This window comes from Apteryx rowi, unplaced genomic scaffold (genome assembly GCF_003343035.1).
Source record: "Apteryx rowi isolate R43461 unplaced genomic scaffold, aptRow1 scaffold_158, whole genome shotgun sequence".
NCBI lineage: Eukaryota > Metazoa > Chordata > Aves > Apterygiformes > Apterygidae > Apteryx > Apteryx rowi.
In genome coordinates, this window is record NW_020447841.1 from 739804 (window position 1) to 761902 (window position 22099).

The 22099-nt window shown below is 43.8% G+C and overlaps 1 protein-coding gene across 7 annotated transcripts in view; it reads right to left on the reverse strand.

Moving 5' to 3' along the window:
• Positions 1-1416: 1416 nt before the first annotated feature.
• TTC7A (tetratricopeptide repeat domain 7A) overlaps positions 1417-22099 on the reverse strand; it is a 192874-nt gene continuing 172191 nt past the window's right edge. For all 7 annotated transcript variants that reach the window (XM_026059482.1, XM_026059485.1, XM_026059481.1 and 4 more), the window contains one exon: positions 1417-6502. In XM_026059482.1, coding sequence (XP_025915267.1) covers positions 6281-6502 — 222 coding nt within the window. In that variant the 3' untranslated portion in view covers positions 1417-6280. The remainder of the gene's footprint in view (positions 6503-22099) is intronic.

Consider the following 22099-nt stretch of genomic DNA (forward strand, 5'->3'; position numbering starts at 1 on the left):
CTGTAAGACCACCTGTGTGGAAGGGAGTATCTGGGCAGCAGCAGTGCTTTTCATCTCTTCCCTCGTTGTTTGAGGGACTTCTAAATATCTGGGCTTCACACCGGACAGGAATATATTGTAGGTATCTGAGTTGGTTTTCCCCATTCTGCAGTAGAAAGACAGAAGTGGTGATCTGAATAGGCTACTAAAAATATTCCTAATTAACTTGTAAGAATATCATGTCAAAATTACTAACAAAGTACAACTAGGTTTTCTAGCAAGGAAAGAAGTGATTATGATTTAAGGTTGAGAGTACCTTAGCCATCCAAAGTGCCTTCCAACAAGAAYGAGAAAAAAGGCTTATTTCTTCCCATTTAAACACACAGGGACTATTAAACATCTGTGCGACACAGGGAGGATAAGAAGCAATGTACTGTGGTTAGTATGGAAGCAAAGAGGAGCTGTCAAGCGTATTTTCTTTTCTCTGCAAGTTACTCCTAGGAGGGGATTGAACAATGAAATTCTCCAGGTTTAGTCTGGGTTCAGTTGTGCTTCTGTTCAGTAGGGTCTTGAGAGCCCTCCTCCTCCCTCTGCCCCCAAAGCAACCACTGTTCATTGCCTGTGTGTCTTGTGGGAGAGAGCGGGGATTGGGGGGGGGGGGGGAGAAGTTAGCTAGTTTTTAGTTTGCTTCGATTTCCAACTTTTAAGACTTTGTAGTATCAGTTGAAGGACTTAATTCTGCTGTTGCTACAGAGGAATCATGTTCTGCTTGAGTTATACTGAATGCACTTGTAACCCAGACCAGCCACAACAGTTAGTTATGAAGAAATGCTCTTCAAAAACCCTTTGCTTGGTCTCATTCAAGTACGAAACTAAGGGTCTGGCTCTTTAAGAAGGCCCTATTGAAACTTGCCCAAAAGATTCATGTATAAATGCTAAGAATTCTCTGGAAGCTCTTGAATGAAAAAGTTACTCCTGTGGTTATTTGGAATTAAACAGTTTGTAGAAAGAGATGATTAATGATACTGTGGACAAAATAAGGTGAGTCCATAAACTTGATGGCATAGTAGTTGCGTATTACTTGATGATAGAGTTTCTCACACTACCTTTGTTTATTTTTAATGGAAGAAGCACAAGAAAAGTAGGATGCTTTCTTAAATCCCCATAAATCCAAACATCTGAGGCTACATTTACTCCTTTTTCCTGGCTCTGTTCCTCTTTGAAAGCATGCTGCTTGCATACTCGCTCATGCTTTTTCCCATGAACTACAAGAGTATAGGCCAAAATACCCTTTGCAACTGGTAACTTGCTAGGCACACTAGGTTCCAATTAATATAACAAATAATTGTTTCATAATGCTTGAAATATCTGTGGCATGAATACATTAAAAGTACTGAAATTGGCAGGAAATAATTATGTATGAAGAGCATTTTTTTCTTCCACAGGGTCAATTTATTCATCTGGTGGAAACATCTTACAAGAAAAAATATGTTAAGTTACAAAGAAAAATGATCCCACTAACCCTATGTTAGCAATATTCGAATGGCATGGTCGAGTAGGAAACACTCACACAGTGCCAAAGTCACGAGCGCCCGCCTGCATACCATGTCTCAGAGAGAGCAAGATTGCACCGTCACAGTCCCTTCTGCAATGGTGTGGTGACACCATCCCTTTCGGCAATTTTAGCTGCAAACTAGCACGTTTCTCTGCTAAGAGGTGCACTCAGACGGGAAATGAGCTGGATCTTTTAGTATCCAGCTACTTGGGACCTTGCCTTAGGTTGCTGGAGCTGAAGGGAGGAGCTGGTTCACTGAAGGCAAAAGTCAGAGGAACGATCCTGGCTGCTGCTGGGTAAGTGGTGACTTCCCACTTACCAGTGACAAATGTTGCTGCTTCTCATTTCTAACAAAATAACTGTTTATCTGACCACTTGCTAACACTCTACAAAACAGAACAAAAACGTAACAGTGGGGGAGATCACCTTCTGGAGACGGACTTGGGGAGCAGTCAGAGGATGGGTTATAGCAGCAAGAGCCAAGGGGTGCTGAGGAACCAGACTGCAGATGGCGGTGGTAACCATGGCGTAGGGAGGAGCAGGCATTGGGGCAGCGCTGACGGGGACCCTCTGCATATCGAGCAGCTCACCTTCGCTGAACATGTACCGCACTGGGGGAGGGAGAGAGGTCTCAGCTTCACATGCTCATTGCCTGTCAATTGTGCCTATAATACAACTGCAGCAAAAGCAATCACCGCTGTGCTGAGACCGCTCTGAGAAGCCTTATTTTCCTAGGCCGAACAGCAGCTATCAAATCTCAGTTGGTTTGGCTGAAAAAAGATCATGGCAGTGATCCCTTTTCACTAAAAAAGGTTATGGTTCCCACTCTGTCATCGTTAAAAAGAAATATAAAATAGCCAAACTCTGTCTTCACCAAGATTCGGTGAAAATGGGACTTTGTTTGGATAAAATAATTCTGTAACTCAAACCTCAGCAGTCAGTGCTGTGCCTGCTTTGGTACCCAGCCAGTGAATTTTAAAGTAAACACCCTCCGGGACTGTTCTGCATTTGGATTTATTAGTCATTACCAAGAAAAGATAATTAGCACTTCTGAAATGCTGTGATAATCAGTAGCATGAACTGTTACCAATAGAAACGGATTGGGGTACTTGTGCAAGGCAGGAACAGGGCAGCTCTGTTGTACTCTCTGTACAGAGCGAGTACACCAGTGGGCAGATCCGCAGCTGGAGGAAGTTGTCAGAAATACCAGTAACTTCACTGGAGCTCATGACACTTCACACAGGCTAAGGCAGGGAGGGGGATTGATCCCCGGCCTGTCGGCCTTCTCGCTATATTATCTTGGAGGCAGATTTGTTTTTGTTACAGYGTACAAACTTTCTGTTGTTTGAAGCATATGTATATGAATACATATGCTTGTATTTCTTAGACTTGCAAGTTTGTAGTAGTCGTCTTTTGTTTTTCTGTATCTGGAAGGATAAACAAAGTACATGCTTAAGAGCACAGGTAGCATGCAACCTTGGAGGATTTGTTTTGGGTAACACTAGTAACAAATACAGACTGAGGATTTACTGAAAGAATACTTGCAAATCYGTAATGACTGCCCTCTTTTCTGCCCCGTGCAGAGTATTTAGGACAATATAATCTCAGGCTATAAACCCCTAAGCATTAAGAAGAGAACACAGAAACATATCAGTGCCCTTAACACCGCTCCAGCAAGCGGGTGCTTCGTGCCCGCTGGGAAATGCTTGGGATTGAGTCCAAATTTATCACTGAAACAGAACTTTGCCTGCAATTAATGTAAGGGCTGTGGTGTGCTGTGCTGCCAGAGTGAGTACCTTACGGTGTGTAACTCCTGTTGACATTAACGGGAATTACTTGTTTGTCTTCTCTGCAGCAACTGAAGCAGAGACCCTTATGACTGTGATTCCAATGCCGGTAACATTCCTTAATATCTACAATATATATGTAGTATATACTACGTATATCTAGTACGACCCTGGGATCATCTCGCTGGTTGATCACACGAGGCACCCACGTGCATTTTCCCCCCTCCTGGGAAAGGCGACTGCTGCGCCAGTTCTGGCGTTACTGAGGTGAAGTCTAGTTCTCGTGACRGCAGCAAATGTGATGTGCTGGTGGCTGTTTACAAGCCAGGCACGTAGAAGTAAGTAAGCGCGCAAGCGTTCCCTTCTCACTTGCTGTTTGGGAATGGGGTACCTTCCTGCCAGGTCATCAGCCAGCTGAGTTACCGACCTCTTACAGTGGTTAATCAGTCAGAGTGATGCATAGCTTGAACAGTTGCTCTGTACATGGAGGTTACTATGGCAGTGCTTTATAGACACCAGTAATACAAGAAAACGGTGATGTTGGGGCACTGTGACTCTTTTTTTTTTTTTTTCTGCTTTATACAGAGGGCTTGCTGCTATGCTGGAAACTGTGCTTGTGGGCCAGAACAAGTATCAGAATAAAGTCTATTGCCAGATTAAATCTGACAATGGAACTGGGTCCAAAACCTCTGGATAACAATTTACAGCTTATGTCAAAAATACTGTCTTTTTTCCTCCTTTTCCTTTTCCCACCTGCACTGCAGAGCCAGCCGACTTCATAGAATCATTTATAGGAAAATGGTCTCTGCTGCATCTTTTCATCTCCATGAAACTCATTTAATTCTGGTACTTTAACACCTACTCCTTCCTCGGCTGCTGGTGCTATTGCAAATGAGTAATGTGGCTGGGTAACACTGTTTCCTTGGAAACTGGGCTCTGGCCTAAGATGCCTAGCTTGAGGCTTGTATGTCGCTGAAAAGACGGAGCCCTCCCGGGCTGCCCACCTTTCACAGACCATGCTGGTTTCACTCCAAATGCCTTGGTGAATAGAGGAATAATCTGGGCTGTTGCACTCATCTAATTAAAAATAATAAAAAAAAAAGGTTTGGGAGTGCCACAGCATGTTGACAGAAAACTTGCCATAGACGACTGGCACAGGCGCCTGGTGGGGAAGCTGGGCAGCGGGAGCAAAAGCTGCATGTGGGCAGGGCCCAGCACTGGTGCGGTCTGGGAGCAGCAGGAGAGGGACCGAGTGGAAACCACATCTCAAGTAGGCTGTAGATATCCAAATAACTGTAAACAACACTGACTGCAAGTCTGCCGTCATAGCCTGAGGGTCTTTAAAAAACAAAGCAAAACCTTATTTGCTCATTGCCTGAAGATGATATTTCTGGAATGATCTAGTTGCTGATCACAGTCCTGTGTAGAATTATACTGCTGAGCGTATTTTAGTGCAAAAATCTATTTATGAAATAGTTAGAAACAGTGCACTGACAGAAATCTGCTCTGGASAGAAATGTGCACACGGCCTCAAACATCTTCTGTAGAAAGTGCCCACAGCTCACTTTTGCACCATCTTCATCTTGGGCCTGCCCTGGACAGGGCTGGTTCTTGTGTGTCATGTTACAGCTCTAAGTTGCTGCAAAGGCCACATGGARGTCAAATACAGCTAAGGCTCAGCTTAGCATGGGGCATGCCAGCTGTGTCCCCTCTGCCTGCAATGCCAGCAGGTGGGAGGGTGAGTGGATTAGGAGCTCCTCAGATGGCTCTGGAGATCACTCTTGCATCTGATATGACACAAAATGATCCCACTCTACTGAAGGCTCCAGCTCTGTACCGCGAATGTAAAATTTCTATAGAAAATCCAAGGTACAGTAAAAATAAAGGTAATTCATATATACACATACTGCTTTCAGCATATTTTGCCTTAGAAGACTGCTGCCATCTTTTACATCATGAGAAGATGGATATGAAAATGCTTTGTGTCAGGAACAGTAGTGAAGTAAAGCACAGAGTTCAGGCAGTATATACTGATAATCACTATATTCCTTACTAAAAATGCTGGAATAGGTGATTAGTAAGAATGAAGCTCAGACAGTTTGTAACTAGCTAGTTCATGAAAGTCCTTGCAATAAATATGTAATTGGAGAGATATACATACACGTGTGTGTTTTTAATACTAGTCCAAATATGAACTGATCAGTCTTTGGTCTTTCTGCTCCTGCAAATCATGCTATAATAGCAGCTTGGAAAAAAAAAAAAAGGTATTTTTTAACTTAAATTGGTTTAGGCAAATGCCACACTAAATATAGCAAGTATATGCAATACATACGAACAAGGCAGGAAAAAGGATTATCAGAATAGCTGAAATAATTTTGTAAACAGTATATATTACTTGTCTATATAGTCTAATTGTCATTCCTATCCTGTCAGACCCATGGGGGGACAGTCACATACTTAAGCACAACTTGGTTCAAGTTAGTTGGTACATTTACTCCTGCTTAGAGCAGGCCTGAGCTTTAACTCAGGGTTTGGGAATTTCAATTTTAATAAAAAYTGAACGGTGCAAGTGCTTCAAACAGCTATGCTCTAGCATCAACTATTCTACAGTCAGTCACCTTGAACCAACACTTTGAAATAAGTCTTGCTGTTAACTTGAACAGGAGGTTAGCCAGGCATCTGTGAAGAAAAAAGGCTTTTTTTTTTTTTTTCCTCTCCCGCCTGTTGCATATTGTCCTAAAGTTAGGCTTTTCTCAGCTAGATCATGTAGACCTGAGCCCCATCCTGGAATTGTTTTGCCCAATTCCAGGTTGCAATGGCACTTTTCTGTTGAATCCAGAGTTTCTTCTCTGTGGTTGTGTGTGTTTTTTGTTTTTGTTTGTTGTTTGTTGGGGGGTTTTTTGTTTCTTTTTTTTGTGCCTGTCCATTGAACGCAGATGCTTAGCTGAAGGGCAAAGCTTCAGAGTTCCCGGGGTATGACAGTGAAAGGGATGACAGGGCTGCTGGATTCAAGGTCTAGAGCAGTGAGGAAGCATTCAACGGCTGCTTCGTTTTTCCCCTGTGCTTGCAGGACTTCCCCAAGGCTGTTCCAGGCTCTGTGACTGGTGTTCTGCGTCCAGACGGCGTCTCGGAGGACCTTCTGGGCCAGGTCCTTCCGCCCAAGTCTGCTCAGCACTGGGCCCTGTCAATAAACAAGTGATGAGCAGTTAACAACGGCACAAAACGGGAGAATGAAAGCTCCTAATGGTCTAGGTAGACAAAAGAGGGCAGGTGTCATAGTCCTATGAGGTAGATCTCCCCCTATTCATGGAGAAGAGAAGCAATTGGCTATTAAGCTATGCTTTTTTGATTATGATATATATTTTAAAAGAGCAATTGTGAAGTTTTTGTTGTTTTTTGTTTGTCTGTCTCTCTGATCCTAGGTCTTGACATTCGTATAGAAAGACCTTTCCTTTCGAAAAAATGTAGTTAGGGGGATGAGGTCCCCTTTCAGACCTCTAGAGCTGACCGTATGTAACAGCATCAGTGCACTCTGTCCAAGTGCTATTTGCGCTCCATGTAAATCCTAAAGTATTGTGGGGGAGGAGAGGGATGAAGAATTCTTGCTTAAAAAGCTGTCCTTAGGGTAAGAAAAGACACAAGTGGGTGTAACCATCTGGAAGGAACAGGAGGGGGAGGATGAAAGAAGTGGTAGGAAGAACATGTTTTCCTATAGGGCTTGCATGGATGCGCTTGAACCCATACAGCATCTAATGAGCCAGGCTCCCTTTTAATTACACTGCAGTCAACTGCACTGGGCTTTGCATGCCACATGGTATTAGTGCCAATTTTCTGCTTCATCCTCGAGGTGCACGCACCAGGATAAGCCTCTTGCCAGCACTGCATTTCTCACCAGTACCATCCAGATGTGGCCTCGGGAAGCAGCAGCCAATATTTTCATGTTGCCTACTGAGCCCTACATGGCCTCTGCTTACATCCAGTCCTTTTGCATGTTGCAGTACCAAATCTCACAGATTCCACCACCAGTGGCAGGTGACCTTTCTAGGGACCTTTTGGCAGTATGAGCTGGGTGAGGGATGCCCCAGCAGGGTCCATCAAAYATCTGCTACATTGTCAGAACCACCACCACAATACAAGTAACTGATGGTTTGCAATTCATAAGGGTTGCACTCCTAGGATCAAGATTATGCAATGCATGAGCTCACATCTAAGATGTCCATGTCCTTTACAAAGCCAACAGCCCTCCTCCATGTTGGGTGAGGGATCCCAGTGTATAAATGTGCTGTTTCCACTGACTTCTCAGTCAAGGGGCTCAGCAATTCAAAGGTTTCCATATTAGAACAGTCCACAGTATAATATCAGCCCACAGTAAATTCATGCCACGTATTGGAAATACCAAAATTTAATTTAGCAGATACACATGGAAATATTAGAAAGTGAGATGACTGCCTGACTTCATGCTTTGCATCCACAAACTACATAGTCTCAGGAAATCATACATATGAAGAAAAGCATTAGCTTAGTCTTTAACGGGCCTAATTGCATTTAGTTGATATCAAAAGATGTATGAAACCTTAAAGCTCTTGCAACTAGAACCTAAAGTAATTTTCTCATGAAAGAATGGTAGTATTTTTGCAAGTAGTAAAGATGTTTCTTTGTGTTGTTTTGTTTGCTTTTCCTAAACTGCCATTGGATGCAGGGTGCATCAGCACGACTAAAACCATGCAGTCAAGATATTACTAATAACTATAAAAATACGTTACTTCGCCAGAGAAGGGTTAAGAAATATGTGATTAATCAAATAAAGGTGGCTCCTCCTTGCACATAACTTTGACCTGAATATCAATTCAATATCAAATCTGATCACTTAAAGATTTAGTGAGGATGTTTTTCCTTTAGGTTTATCTTTCTGTTGAAAAATGATGAGAAAACAGGCCTAGCCTTGCTTTTCCCCTGCGATCAGACGCAGGTTGTATAAAGGTACTCCAATGGGAGAGTTTGGTCGATGTGGAGGTAGCTGCTTGGAAACGAATGCAAGCATGTAATAACAGACTGGAAGGAATTTGTGCAATTATAATTTGAGTCACTAGCTTGACATGGATAATGAGGTACAGAAAGGGCAAGTAATGTGGCCATAGCAAGTCTGCCGCAGAGCTAAGAATAGACGACAGCGCTCTCAGCTCATGTTTGTCCCCGACCACAAAACCACTCTTCCTAAAAATTCTTCCTGTCGCTCTGATGGAGCAGTGACGATCCTGCTCCCTGGTGGCTGGGGACCCAGCGCCCGCCTCACCCTGGCACAAGGTGACATCGAGTCTTGAGGGTGCTGCAGCCTCCTCGGGCCGCTTGCCCCGGAGGCAGGCGGGCCAGCGAGCCCCTGCAGCTGCTGCCTGTCATCCCTCCTGCCCGAGGCGGGGATTCCCTTCCCGCCTGGCAATCTCACGCCTCTCGGCAACGCTCGCATGAAATCCGCCTCTCCGGAAAGCTGCGGCGGCGCTCACGCAGCACGGCTCCCACGGGTGTGCCTGCACCCTTGGGCGAGGAGTGGAGAGGCTGACTTGGCTCCCTCTCTCTGCGACTGCCCGCTGTGGGTCTGCTGCATCTTCTTCTGCCTGTGCTTGAAGAGGGCAGAGCATCTTTTAGTCTAACGGTCCCTGCGGGTGTTTTGCAGCACTGGGAGGAGGTGGCRGTATGTAAACCCCAGGTACCCTGCGCACCCGGGGCAGGTACTAAGTGTAGCCCACCAATAAGTTGTTGGTATCGAGTGCTTGCAAGCATGCCTGTTTAACCTGAAAAAGCATCTGTGAACCCTCAGAAAGGCTAGCTCGTGTGCCCCAAAGCCAGCGGAAAGACTCCGTAGACTGCAATATATTGGATGAGTGGGAAAAAAAACCTGCGGTATGCTTTGGAGGAGAAACACAGGCAGAAAGGTTGGCAACAGCCGACTGAAGGGCTAAAGTTTTCAACTTGCTGAGGTGCACTGCTGTTTGGGCGGACCTAAACCGGTGGCCAAGGCCCTCTGCAGGGGTGCCCGCAGCCCCGCTTCCCTCACGTTGCTGCCGAGGGCTGCACCATGCCCGTGTGGTGCCGGCAAAAGAAGTCAGGTTTCAGGTCTCAACACAGCCCAGACTCTGGAAATGTGCTCAGCCACAGGGTCTGGATCAGCTCATCGGCTCACAGCAAGCTGGGGCAGGTGGCGCCAGCCATCCCAGGGAAGCCTATTTGACCGGGCAGTAATATGTCCCTAGATATTTAAAGGACAGGTTGAATATTATTAATTCTGTGTGCGCAGAAGGGCTTCTTGATTTGGGTTTCCTCCCTTGCCTTCCTTCCCCCACTCCCTGCCAACCACAAGCATTTTCTAAGAGCTGCAGGCTGCAGCAACCCCAAGCCTACGCGAACATGCAGCACTGAACACTTTGTTTTTTGTTTCCCCGAGGTATTTGCACTTGAGAGCTGCTCCTTGCTACTGAATTTCTTATTTCCCCRTGGAGTCTGGCTTGCTATAAACAATGCCTGCATGTTGTTGCTATGTAGGTCCAGCTGGAATCTGCCTACAGTGCAAAAGAAAAAAATTACATATAAATTCAGAAAGCCACCCACTGACAGGCAATTTGCATTTTTATCTGGAAGATTTTTTTTAAAAAAGATTTTTCTAATGAAAGTTCAGTTCCTGAGTTTCTATGGAAACTCATCTGCTTGCTGTGCATGCATAATTTCATAAAGTCAGATCTCAGGAAGATGAGCAATTAGTATAAATACAAGCAGGAAAGTGATTACGGGTTTCATCCTCTTATTCTTGAAGAAGGAGGGTGGGGCTGGGTTTTGTTGTCTTTGGGTTGTAGTGTTTTTTTTGCCAAAGCAATGCAGAAACCAGTGAACAAGGTGGCCTCGCTCCTCTGCCACCTCCTGGCTATCACCGGCATTTCTATTTTTGCCCGGTTATTTTCCTCCCAAAGATGGTGAGTACCCCTAAGCATAGTCTTTTCTGTCAGTGTTCCTCGTACTGCGTCAGGCCCTAATAAGCTATGAGGAGAGGCTTCTTTTTAAACTGAAGCATTGTATAAATAGTTGGAAAAAAAAAAAAGGAAAAAAAGGAAAACCAAAACAAAAGGTGGGTGGGAATCATTTTGCTTTTGAGCTCCTGTGGGCAGCATGTTGCTAGGGCTCGCACCAGGCCTTCCTAACCAGATGTATGCTTTTCACGTGCTAGCTGTGTCAATATATCTGTAGAGAGCTTGGATGCTAATTCACTCTAGGAGGACTGAGGGTAATTTGTGCAGATTAATTTAATTTTCTTCTTCAGGTCTGAAGATAAACTTCAGAGCTTGCAAACAGAGACGGACTAGTGCAGGCTGGGCTTTCAATCCAGACCGTAAAAGAAGGAGCTGAAACAATTAGAGAAAATACTTTTATAATGAAAGATTGTGGCAAAGTGAAACCGAAACAGTCTAGCCATGAATGAAGGCAGAGTGGAGATAATGAATTTAGTTTTCTGATTTAGGGAGCCTTACACTGGCAGCTGCACTCCTAAACGTATTTTTTTTAATTTGACAGGAGGGGAGGGGATGTGTTTATGGGAAGTTTTTTCAAAGGTATTTTAGCCCTTGTCTGCATGTAAAACAAACAAACAAACAAACCCAAAACCACTTCTATAAGGATACTGGGTTGGACTCCCTTGGCTTTCGTGGTGTGATACTAAGTAACTGGTAGGCAAGTGAGGCTATTCTTGTTTTTGAATAGAAGAGCTATATTTCAATTTAAGTTAGATTGGCAAAAAAGTGATTTGTTTTCAATTTCCATCAAGAAAAGTGAGCATAATTCACACTGTGAGGTCTTGAAATTCCTGATTTGTGCCTGTATTTCCTTACAGTTTGAATAAACCTCCTTAAAGCTTTTTGGTTCATAAAATTCTCATTAAATAGTTCAGAAAAGACAATACGGAAGACTATAAAACAAGCTTCATGCACAACTGGGAGGTTATTTTTAGTAATGAAAATCAAAACTTGTTTTGCTAATGTTTAGTTTGGACACCTAACAAGCAACAGGGTGTTGTTTTGATAGACTTGGCATCCTTGTCTCCTTGCACTAAGGTGGCACAGATTTGTTCTTTCCTTGGTGACTTGCGTTGGAAAGAGATGTCCAGAAAAACATTTTATTTTTGCTTCCCAGAAGGCTGCTTTTTGTTTTGTCTGCATGACCATCTCTTTTTGAAGAACCTCTATAGACAGACTAGAATCTTTCTTTATCCTTTAAAATTGATTTTAATATGTATTTTGAATGCAACTTCTCTTTGCAGCATGAGACATGAACTGCACAGTGAGGTCCTCTTTGCAACTTTTCTCAATGGAGCAGAGCTATTTTGCCCCGTTATTGCCAATATACCCTAAGAAGTAACCAGAGTAAATTAGATTATGCAGACTTCTTGCTGCTGGGTTACTTCTAGTGCATTAGTTGACTAACTAACTTCAAGGTAAATCAGGTATCCTTACTCTCTATTACAGTCTGCAAGATGGACATGTCACTAGTGGTTTCTAGAAGGGTAATTAGGAACTGGCAAGAGCAGGGCATAGTGCAGAAAAGTGCTCATTCAAAAGTGTGCTTATTCAGCAGAATCCTACAAAAAGCCTTTCTGATGCATTTGGCACTTGGTGATAACAGTCTCATGTAATGGAAAAATCCACATTGCTACAGGGCAACACACACTTCTGTGATTATTTAGCAATCAGAGTAAGTTGTAAGCAAAAGCTGTTGCACAAATCACGATATATCAGACAGACCTTCTGGAAAACAGCAGAGATATTAGGTCTGGAAATCATAGGCCTCCTAGAGTAAAAAAAGAGACCTAATTTCTCTGTGATTTCTTTCAACTTCTTTGCTGAAGCTGCATGCCCTGTCAGTCAGTGACATTGAAGTGCTGCATTTGCCAAAGCYGAGGAGGGGGTGGAGAGGGCAGGCAGGCAGGCAGGGCCACTGACAACTCCAGCATGGGGGAAGGAGGAAGGAAGGAATGGCACGAGGTGGAGGGGAGCTGGGAAGYGCTGGAAGCAGCAAACACCAAGATGCTACATCACTATTCATAGCGCTTGTGCTCTCTCTGAGGGTTTCAGCTCAGTAGATTCAACTCAGAGATTTCAGCTCTGGTACTTCAGGTACCAGAATTAGCCTAGCAGTGGAAAGCTGCTGAAACTTTGCTTAAGCCTCTTTGTGTGCTAGGGATGAGCATGGGGTAAAAAGAAGAAATGAAACTGCAAAGCCATAATGGGAGAGAGACTAGGTGAGTTTGAAGAATCAGAGATACCTTAAGCCTACCACAGACTTGTCCATACAGATATGATTTGCCAACCACATAGCGGCAGCTGGGGAAATATCACTGGAGAGAGAGTAAAAAGCAAAAGAAAGAAAGATGGAACGTGCTGAAGAGACAAAGAGAGGAGCAGCCCATTTCCTTAGCTTGCCTGATGTGCTTTTCGAGTCAGTGCATAACTGCAAAGAGACCATATTGTGAATCCAAGGCAAGCCCCATTCTATGCAAAAGGGATGTGCTGGCTTGCGCTGCACACTGCCCCGTGCCCAAACTTGTTGTATCTATTTCAGTTCATCAAATGTTAGCAGGGACGCTGGTAGTGTGTTTGAAGCTTAAATGTGATAAAACATTTATTGACATAAAAAGCAAACTCTAGGGCAGCATTTCAAACCAGGAGTCTCTGATCTCTTCATACGGAGGCTCATATAAGCCCAGGAAGAATGAAAAGAATAATGTTTTTCTGCCTCATTGGATTGTTGTCACTTAAGCTTCATTCAAAGCTGAATTGTTTGCAGCACTCTAAATATTCTCCAGATAGTTCTTCCTTTGCTGAGACCTACATGGAGATGAAGCAGCAAGCAAGGAAGCCTAGCAAGATGTCTTGACCACAAGTTTGAGACTAACAAAATGCAGTATTTGTTTCACACTCTGTTTTACTAGGGAAGGCAAGATTTCTCCAAGCCCATATCTTAACAGTTGTCATAGTAATGTTGCAGCAGAGTGCACAGTAGCTTCAACTAGGACTCAAGCTCCTAGTGCTGTCTGTAAAAATACACACTCAGAGGTCCGAACCCAGTAATTTGTAATAATTTATAATACATAATTTATAAGTCAAGGCTCCAATTCTCAGTGATATCTAGCTTTCCTGGCAGAAAGCCCTGTTGAAATTAGTGAGATTCAGCCTAGCTATGTCCAAGTATTTCAAAGTATGTGCAAGACTGATCCCGAACAGCCTCAGCATGGGAGAAAAAGCATGCAACGTATTTACAAAATGCTAAATGTGCTAACCTGATGGCTAGAGCACTTGACTATAAAGTGGTTGTTCTAGACCGTGCTTCACAGGCTGTGAATGCATTTTGCATTCAACAATCTATTATTTCTCAGAGAGCAGGGGCGGGGATGAGGTGCAAGCTTGGGGATGAGAAGCCCCAGGTTTAATGTCCTCAGGCTGAGGAAGGTCTAGAACTTGCCTTTCTTGTGTACACAGTGAGCCCTTGTAACTTCTAGCAAAGTATTTTAAAATGACGGCAGTGATGAAGCCTTCCCTGCAGACCTGAGCGGCTCTGCCTCTATTCTGATAACAAGCAGGTGCCTATGCTGTCACACATAGCCAGATGTTACTGCATATAGTTGGGGACTGTCCAGGCTTAAAACTTAGACAGTCAATTAATTTGAGTGACCACTGTGTGTTGTGGCTGATGAATAAGGAATTTCTGGCTGCTTAGATTTCCTCCAGCAACAGTGCTGGACCTTTCCCCAATTTTCAATGCACTGGTTTACAGGAAAGGAGGAGCCGATGTGCTTATTTCCCATGCATGTTATCTTTGTCTCTATGTACAGAGTAAATCTTGTCTCAACATACGAGTCATGAACAGGTTCTCATAAATAATAACCTGAGCTCTGCCAAGGCTCTCTATAAAACTTGGTACCAAAGAATGGTTTGGCTGAATTAATCGCCAGAGTAAGCACAGCGTTTATGTCTCCGAGGAAGGGTGTAGCACAGTGAGGACATGGCTGACAGAAGCCCATAGCATGCCAATCTAGATTACAGCAGATGTCTCCTGAAAGGAGAGATGAGATATTTAAAAAATCTTAACTTGCTTGGTTTTCCACTACCAGCAGTCTCTGGGATAGCGTGTGTTATGAATGACATCYTCTGCACAGCTACAACCAGAGCCTCAGAGTGCAGTCTCAGTTCTACTCGAAGCTAGCTGAGCTGCCATAGGAAATGCAGAGTGAGCTGGGCAGGGACGCACTACTGCATTCCAGCTAGTGCATCCTGCTCCGGCTCCAATGCTTGTGAACCCACAGGGAACGTGTTTCCTTATCTTCTCTTAACATAAAACGTCTCGTAAACCATGAACCTCCACACATGAAGAGATTTTGCTGAATTATAGATACCACTGTATTTTCTGTTACATGCACAAAAGAGAATGAGTGAATAAACTCACTGAGAAGATAAAGAATTAAAGCCTTCTGATAAGTACTGCACATGCATTAATGGAAGCGGTGCTCTGTGGTCCGTGTTCCAAAGATACGGGCGAGCTGTGATGTTTCAGGCTTGCCATTTGTCTGGCAAGAAGGAACTCCTGCTTCCTTCTCTGAGTGTGGTCAGGTCAATCCATCATGACAGTCTGCTGAAAATCTAGAATTCTTGCTAATTCCTGTCCCCTCCATTGGTAGGCTGTCTCTTATGTACCAGAAGGTAATACATCCTGTTACTATATTATATACTATTCTATACACTATATTGCTGTAGTCTATCAGTGTGTTCTGTCTTTAGTGTTAACAGGCAGCCTAAATAGCACAGAACTTAAACTAATTTTAACTGGTTTGCTTGTTTGTGAAAAGCAGTGCTTGAAAGTTGAAGTATAAAAGGAGTAATCATTCCATCCCATCTCCCTTTCAACAGTTCCCTGGGTACCTTCTGAAATATCATTTACGGGTTCAGCTGTAGACAAGCAACTTGCCTGCTAGAATTTCTAGACTTTAATCTGATCTCAGAGCAAGGTGCAGCATGAGGACCATACTGATTAGTATAGCAGCATGGTATCTAGAGGGCTGTCCATGGAAACTACAACTAAAGCTAATAACTTATTGGAAGATCAGGCTGGATCTCAGGGGAGAGGTGTCTGCTACAAAATTGGCCTTAGGGAGAGATCAGGCCAAGCACAATGTCTTTAGGCCTGGATGCAAGTTTTATTCTCCAGAGGTGACTGAATGGCCCCAGGAACTTGAGGGCTTTAAGAAATGCATCAGGTTCTTCTTTTGTCAAGCATTTTAGAGGAGGAAACAGAGAAGAGCTGGGGAGTTTTGTCTTTCAGGAATTTACTGTGGTTTCTAAAGTTATGTAAACAGAGCCCAAATAATTTGGTAATGAGCACCTCATGGACATAGAGGATAACTTACCACAACAAAGGAATGCAAGTGATTGACATGGATAAACAAGAGCTACAGAGATTCCTTGGAAATCAGGATAATCCACCTCTGACCAGCAGAGCACCAGTTCTCCCACTAATGGACCTTCACTGAAATCTTTGTGCTTGCACAGTAGATCAGTTTTGTTCCTTACAGCGGCCCCAAACATCTGAGCAGGTCCGGTCTCTAGATGATGAGGGAAATGCGCAGTTCCCCCAGAAGAGGAAATGGCTACCAAAAGTGTCTAAATGATGGCTTCAGTTTCACAGAATCACTTATCACCTTGTTTATGATGGCTCCACTGTCTCCTCTGGATTGAGGAAGGAAGCCTGGCAACTGCAGAGGAAGAGAGCTGGCAACAAGCTTGCAAAACAACTCTGTCAACCCTTAGCTGCTGCTGAGGAGCTGTGATCCTGCTGCACAGACAGGGATTTGCTCTGACGGCTCAGCTGCCGAAGCTGCCAGTTAACTAATGGATTTGCAGTGAGGAAGGTGGTGATGGGGGGTTTCTTTTGGGGCAAACAGAACCCAGGAAACAAAGTGCTTGCGATTCCTTGGATGGTAAATTGAGCTGACACACAAACTTATTAATGTGAGCATCCAAAATGCTCATTTATCCTGTGGGAGCCAGAATGACTAGAAGAAAAGATAAGTTCTCTCCCTCAAGCTCAGCAGCTTCAACACAAAAAATTTGGGTTAAGAGCCTGTTCTAAGGATTGCTTTTCCCTAAGGAGAGCTTAGAGAAGTTATTTTGGGATATCTGAAGCACAGGAACATTCCTGGGATTCTGCAATAAGCCTCTGAGTTGGGAAAACAGAATCTGCTAACCAGCTGTGGTTTTGGAAGGACACTACCCATCTTCTCCAAAGGCCAAACGTTGTTTGCCCTTGTCCTGTTTGGTGGGGCTGCAAAAGGTACGTGCCAAACAGACATAATATCCATTGGGAGAGCTTTTCTTAGGGTCAGATTAGAATTTGCTTTGATTGTGGTTCTTCCCACTCCCCCCACCCCAAGCCCAGTAACCCATTTGTCTGTGTCTTGCAGAGCACCATGCTGCTATTGCTGTACTAACAGGTAGAAAGCAGCTGTCCTGATAAAGCTCAGCAGGATTGTGGATGCGTCCCGTAACCACAGAGTCACGTGCGACGAGCATGTGATCGCTTGATGGGGAATGCCAGCAAAGAATACTGTTCCACAGGAGACTGCACTGGTGGTCCACCAGCAAGCGTTGCGCTGCTAAGTGCTGTTTTTGGGAGGAGCTATCTCACTCTGCTGAGCAGGCTGAAAACAGGATTGCACTCACTGTGCCATGCGGTTCAGTGGTATGTCAGGACATGTATTTTTAGGAAATTTGTCCTTTGGGCAGAAAGGGTGAAGTACTCAGCCTGGTTTGCAGGCTGCTGGTTTTGCTCAGCTCTCTCCTACTCAGGAGTATGGGAGTGTGTCAGCCACTGTTCAGTGAATATCCTCACTGCCTGGATACACTGCTAGACCTAGTGTCCTACTGATCAGGGTGGTTGTGGAAGGGTGGTAAAAGATGGCTGGTCTGCTGTTTTGCTTCTTTGCTTTGCTTCCACGCTCACTCTGTGTTCTGGCACTTTTCAGAGAGGAAACTTGTCTCCAACACAGCAAGGGTGGAGAGGAAAGTAAGGAAGATCAATGCCCTAGGAAGAGTATGGTCTCTGAGGAGCTGAGTAAAAATGTTCCTTGCAGAATGAATGTGTGAGAGGAGAAGGTAGCTCAAAGAAGACAGCTCATGCAGAGGAGGAAAGGAGAGAGGGGGAAAAAAAAGGCAGATGATAAGCAAGGGATTTAAGACAGCTTCTGGAGAGACAAAGAGAAGCCTGATACAGTAAGGTGCTTTCTGGGGGGCAGGCTAATTAAAAAGTGCTGTACATCTCCATGTCTAGGTGGCTACTCGTCCATAGAAGACCCTGTGGCTTGTTTGACCACAGGAGCAGGAATAGGTAGGGCTGCACAGGAATCAGAATCAAATTCTCTCCTGTCAGACACTTGCCAGCTTCCTGGTTTCCCCTGAACATCATTCTTATCAGGTAGCATGTGTTCAGCCCCAGCATCTGGGTTGTGATTTTCTGGCAGCTGCACAAGATCTCTGCTATCAAATCCCACCTGCCAGTCTCATGTCTGCTCCCACAGACCTTTGCCTGCTAGCAAATGTTTCAAAATCACCCTGCCAGCCACAGCACGTCATTCTGCAACCCTGCCTCAGGCAAAAACCCTCATACAAGGACTCTGTAACTTCAGTGGGGTGCAGGAGAGAAAGGCTAGAGGACAGGCCTCTGGATTACAGGCAGAGAAATTCATTTAGGTCATGGTTTGCATTGCATTCTTTTCAGCACTGGTGCAAAACAGGTATTTTTTCCCCTGAATTATCTGAATGATACAACTATTTTATCTTTGACATTTTAAGAAGGGTAATTTTTTTGTTTTGTTTTTCAGAAACATGTTCTCTGCTATAGCTGTGCAATAAGAGAAATCACGAACTTTCTTTGACATGAGAAATCATCCTGCTTTCTGGAATCTTTTGATTCAAATGACTTCTGCTTGCAGGTGGCAAAAAAGCCCATAACTGTTCACCACCATGTGTTCGGGTGAAGTTTTATTCTCTGTAGTTCTCCCCTTTACAAATCTTTCATTTCTCTCCTCTTGCTACTCAGCTTGTTACCAAGCCCCAGATAAGCAATGTCACCATTGCAGTATATGTGCATACTATATATTGCTTCATTGTTAAAACAGTTCACTAATGAACAAAATGCTGAAATCGAGTTGTACACCTATCCTGGCTAAGAGACCTATGCACTTTTGAATTCTGTACTGGGAGAAAGGACTCACATTTTAATATAAATTATCTGCTATAGTAGTTTACAATCTGACCTTCCCCAGTGTGAACCTGGGCAATGAACCTGTGCTTTTGGTGCAAAGGATCATGCCTCTTGGAGATGATCTAAACTACTTGATCACAGCATCTCTCAGACTGCTAGTAAGACACAATTACTGCTTTTTTGATGTGGCTATGTGTCAGGTGAGAAACAACTGCCAATTGTCTTGTAATAACCACACCAGACACTTCTATAGCAGCTATCTTTCTGGAAGTCAGGCATGAGAAACTTGTTACTCATCCCAGCTACAAGCACAATTTGTACAGATCTGGCTGCGTTTCTGTGACTGTTTAAAAGTCTAAAGTCTAAAGTGATGTGATGCTCTTTTATAGATGGAAACTTGAGCTCAACATATTTAGCCAAAATATAGCAGTCAGGAATTGTTTTTGGTGGAATGTTGTTAAGGTACCTAGCTGCATACCATAATACTTGCATTTTAGTTTCAGAAGCAATATACGTATACTGAGAAAAGGTACTGTTATTCTTATATAAATATATGCACATGAGACTTGTAGCAGAATTGGTCTAAAACAGCATAACTATCTAGTTGCACTTCACCATTCAGAGAAGTCCTCATTCCTATGGAAGCACCACAAGAACTGCCAGTTTGGCAGGAACATGACTTTACATGAGCTCTGAAAGATGTTAAAGCAGTACAGTGCTGTCTAAAACCATGTGCAGGGAGGAATAGCTACTTCACTTTTTATTTAATGACTGACTCTAGACAGCCTGCCATCTATAGAAATTGTGAACATGATTTCTGAAAGCATCTGAATACCTCGTTTGCAGGCTTGGCTTCATCAGCTGGCTTCATCAGCCCTTAATTGGAGAGAGCCCTTCACTTAATTGAAGAGAGTGGAAAAAATGGCTGCAACCCCTCCAGAGACAACAGGTAAGGGATGAAGCCTAATGACTAGTAACCTGAATCAGATTTGAATTGACTGGAAACTTCTGCAGAGTAACTRTTGTTTAGACAGAACCAGAGATGCTGGCACCGCAGACCAGTTACACTATATTAGACCATGGTGGTATTGTTTGGTGGTAGTCTAATGATGGCTTTTGTTTTTGGAGGAGGGCAAATGATGAGAACCGCTGCAGGAAAAACAGCAGATCACCATGAAAGAGGGTAAAATAAATCTCTCAGGATTTTCAGCAAACCAGTGGAAAAACTCAACTGCTTGAGTAACTCCTGCAATCACACAAAAGCATATGCAATTAAGATACATTGCAGTGCTGCTCACAGACAAAAAAAAAAAAAAAAAGGTCGAATCACAGCATTGTGAAGTCTTTTTAATACATATGGAGTGGAGGGGCCATTTACATAACAGCCCAAGCCTTAGCACTGCATTCTAGTAAAGCTTTTACTTTAATGGAGTTGATCTGCCTCTGTGCTAGGCGGGAAAGGCATGGTTACCTGCCCATGTATCTCAGATGCCCAGGGAGGCAATAATGTGGAAAAGACCTGCAGTGCAGTAAAGTTTGACAGGAGTCCAGCACTTATGTGTCAGGGGATCACTGGATACAGAGAGTGAGAGAGAGGGGCATCTTTAGCTGCTGTTGTGTCAAAGCCTCTTACAAAATACCCATTCCAGCACCCTGATGGCGATGATGTACTTGTAAAACATTTACATTTTCAGCAGGATGTTTCCAATTAAACTTAACTGATTTGCACACCTGCTGGGAATGACTGCTCTGCATCTCAATTCCCTCTCCAACTTGAGCATAAAGAGGAGGCAACTGCTGAGGCTACCATGTTGCACTAAGTATTCCTTTTTYGCACTCACAGTAATTGATAAAACGGATGGCAACAGCAGCGCTTTGGGTTTGCTATCGTTCAAGGAAGCTTTTCTTTTTCTTTCTTTTTTTCTGGGAGCATGAGAGAGACTGCTCAGGTTTTATAATGACTTTGAGAGGTTGGGGGATTGGCAGGGCTTTGCGTAGTTTCTCAATTGTAGAGCATCATGATTGATACTGAGAATAAACACCTCAGGACTGAGGAGAGTACCCGTACAGATCCTGACTCTAAAATCAGATCGTTGGGGAAAAGGATGGTATTGGAGTGTGCTACGGTTAGTGGTGCAAGGCAGAACATTCAGCTGTCACTCATTAAAATGCTTTTTAGTCTGTCTGACTAGCACAACCAGACTTGAACATTTTAAGAAGGTGTTTTATTGATACTGTGTTATACTGCCTGAGATATTTACGGTTTTGCCCAGCAAGGTCTAAGACAACTAAACGTTCAGAGAGAGCTGCTGAAATTGCGTGGTTGGCCAGCAGGACTTCTGGTTTGCGATTCCTGTCTCAGGCTCCCTTGCTACATCCTTAATGACCTAGCACTTGTCAGTGAGATGTAAGTCATGCCTCAGAAGAATACTTGAGTGTATCAGCCTTGTTGTACTGCAGCGTTGCCCTGCTATGAAATGAGAAAAATGCATTTACTGTGCTGTGGCAGCAGGTCAGCATCCCAAATGTTCTCCCCTACAACAAGCTCGCTCGGTCAGAATAATTCTGTTTTGAATCCTGCAGGACAGTCTCCTGGGTAACATGCTTCACAGCTGTGCTCAGAGGGAACACGCCCTTGAATGCAAGGCACTCAATGAGATTTATAATTACTGTGTTTTATAACCTCAATCACTCAGGCAGGGAAGGATATTGCTGAAGAGACATAAAACAAGAGAAGGGATAGATCTGCAGCCACAGGAGTAGTTGTTGTTAATGTTAATTGAAATTTGGATGGCAGAAGGTGTTCTTTTCTCCAGTATCTATGTTGTCCAATGTAATATTAAAAAATACACAAGCTAATTTTAAACTAGTTACTCAGGCAGCAGCAGGGCACGGGAAGCATAAAACTCAGGCTTTAGCAACTCCCTCAGAGAACATGATGTAAAATCTGCTCTGTAGCACTGAAATCTTTTGATTGTATTAAACAAGGCTTGAATCAAGGCCAGGTCCTCTCTGGTTCGGGTGTTAAGTGACCACTGGCCAGGTCCCAGCTGTCAATGTAACTGTGACTGCCCTCCCTTGCAGTTCTGAGCAAGGGCAGAATTTAGCCAGATTTTCACACTTGCATGCATGTACATTGCTGAAGCACGGTGGTGTTAATGCTTCTGAGATGACAAACCAAACATACAGATGTGTTATCAACAGCAAGCTCCATGCAGAATAGGTTTTATTTTGGGAAAAGCCTTGAGGGAAAAAAAAAATCTCCTAATGCAGTTTATCACAGAATCACAGAATCGCTGAGGTTGGAAGGGACCTCTGGAGATCATCTAGTCCAACCCCCCTGCTCAAGCAGGGTCACCTAGAGCACATTGCACAGGATTGCATCCAGGCGCATTTTGAATATCTCCAGAGAAGGAGACTCCACCACCTCTCGGGGCAACCTGTTCCAGTGCTCTGTCACCCTCACAGTGAAAAAGTTTTTCCTCATGTT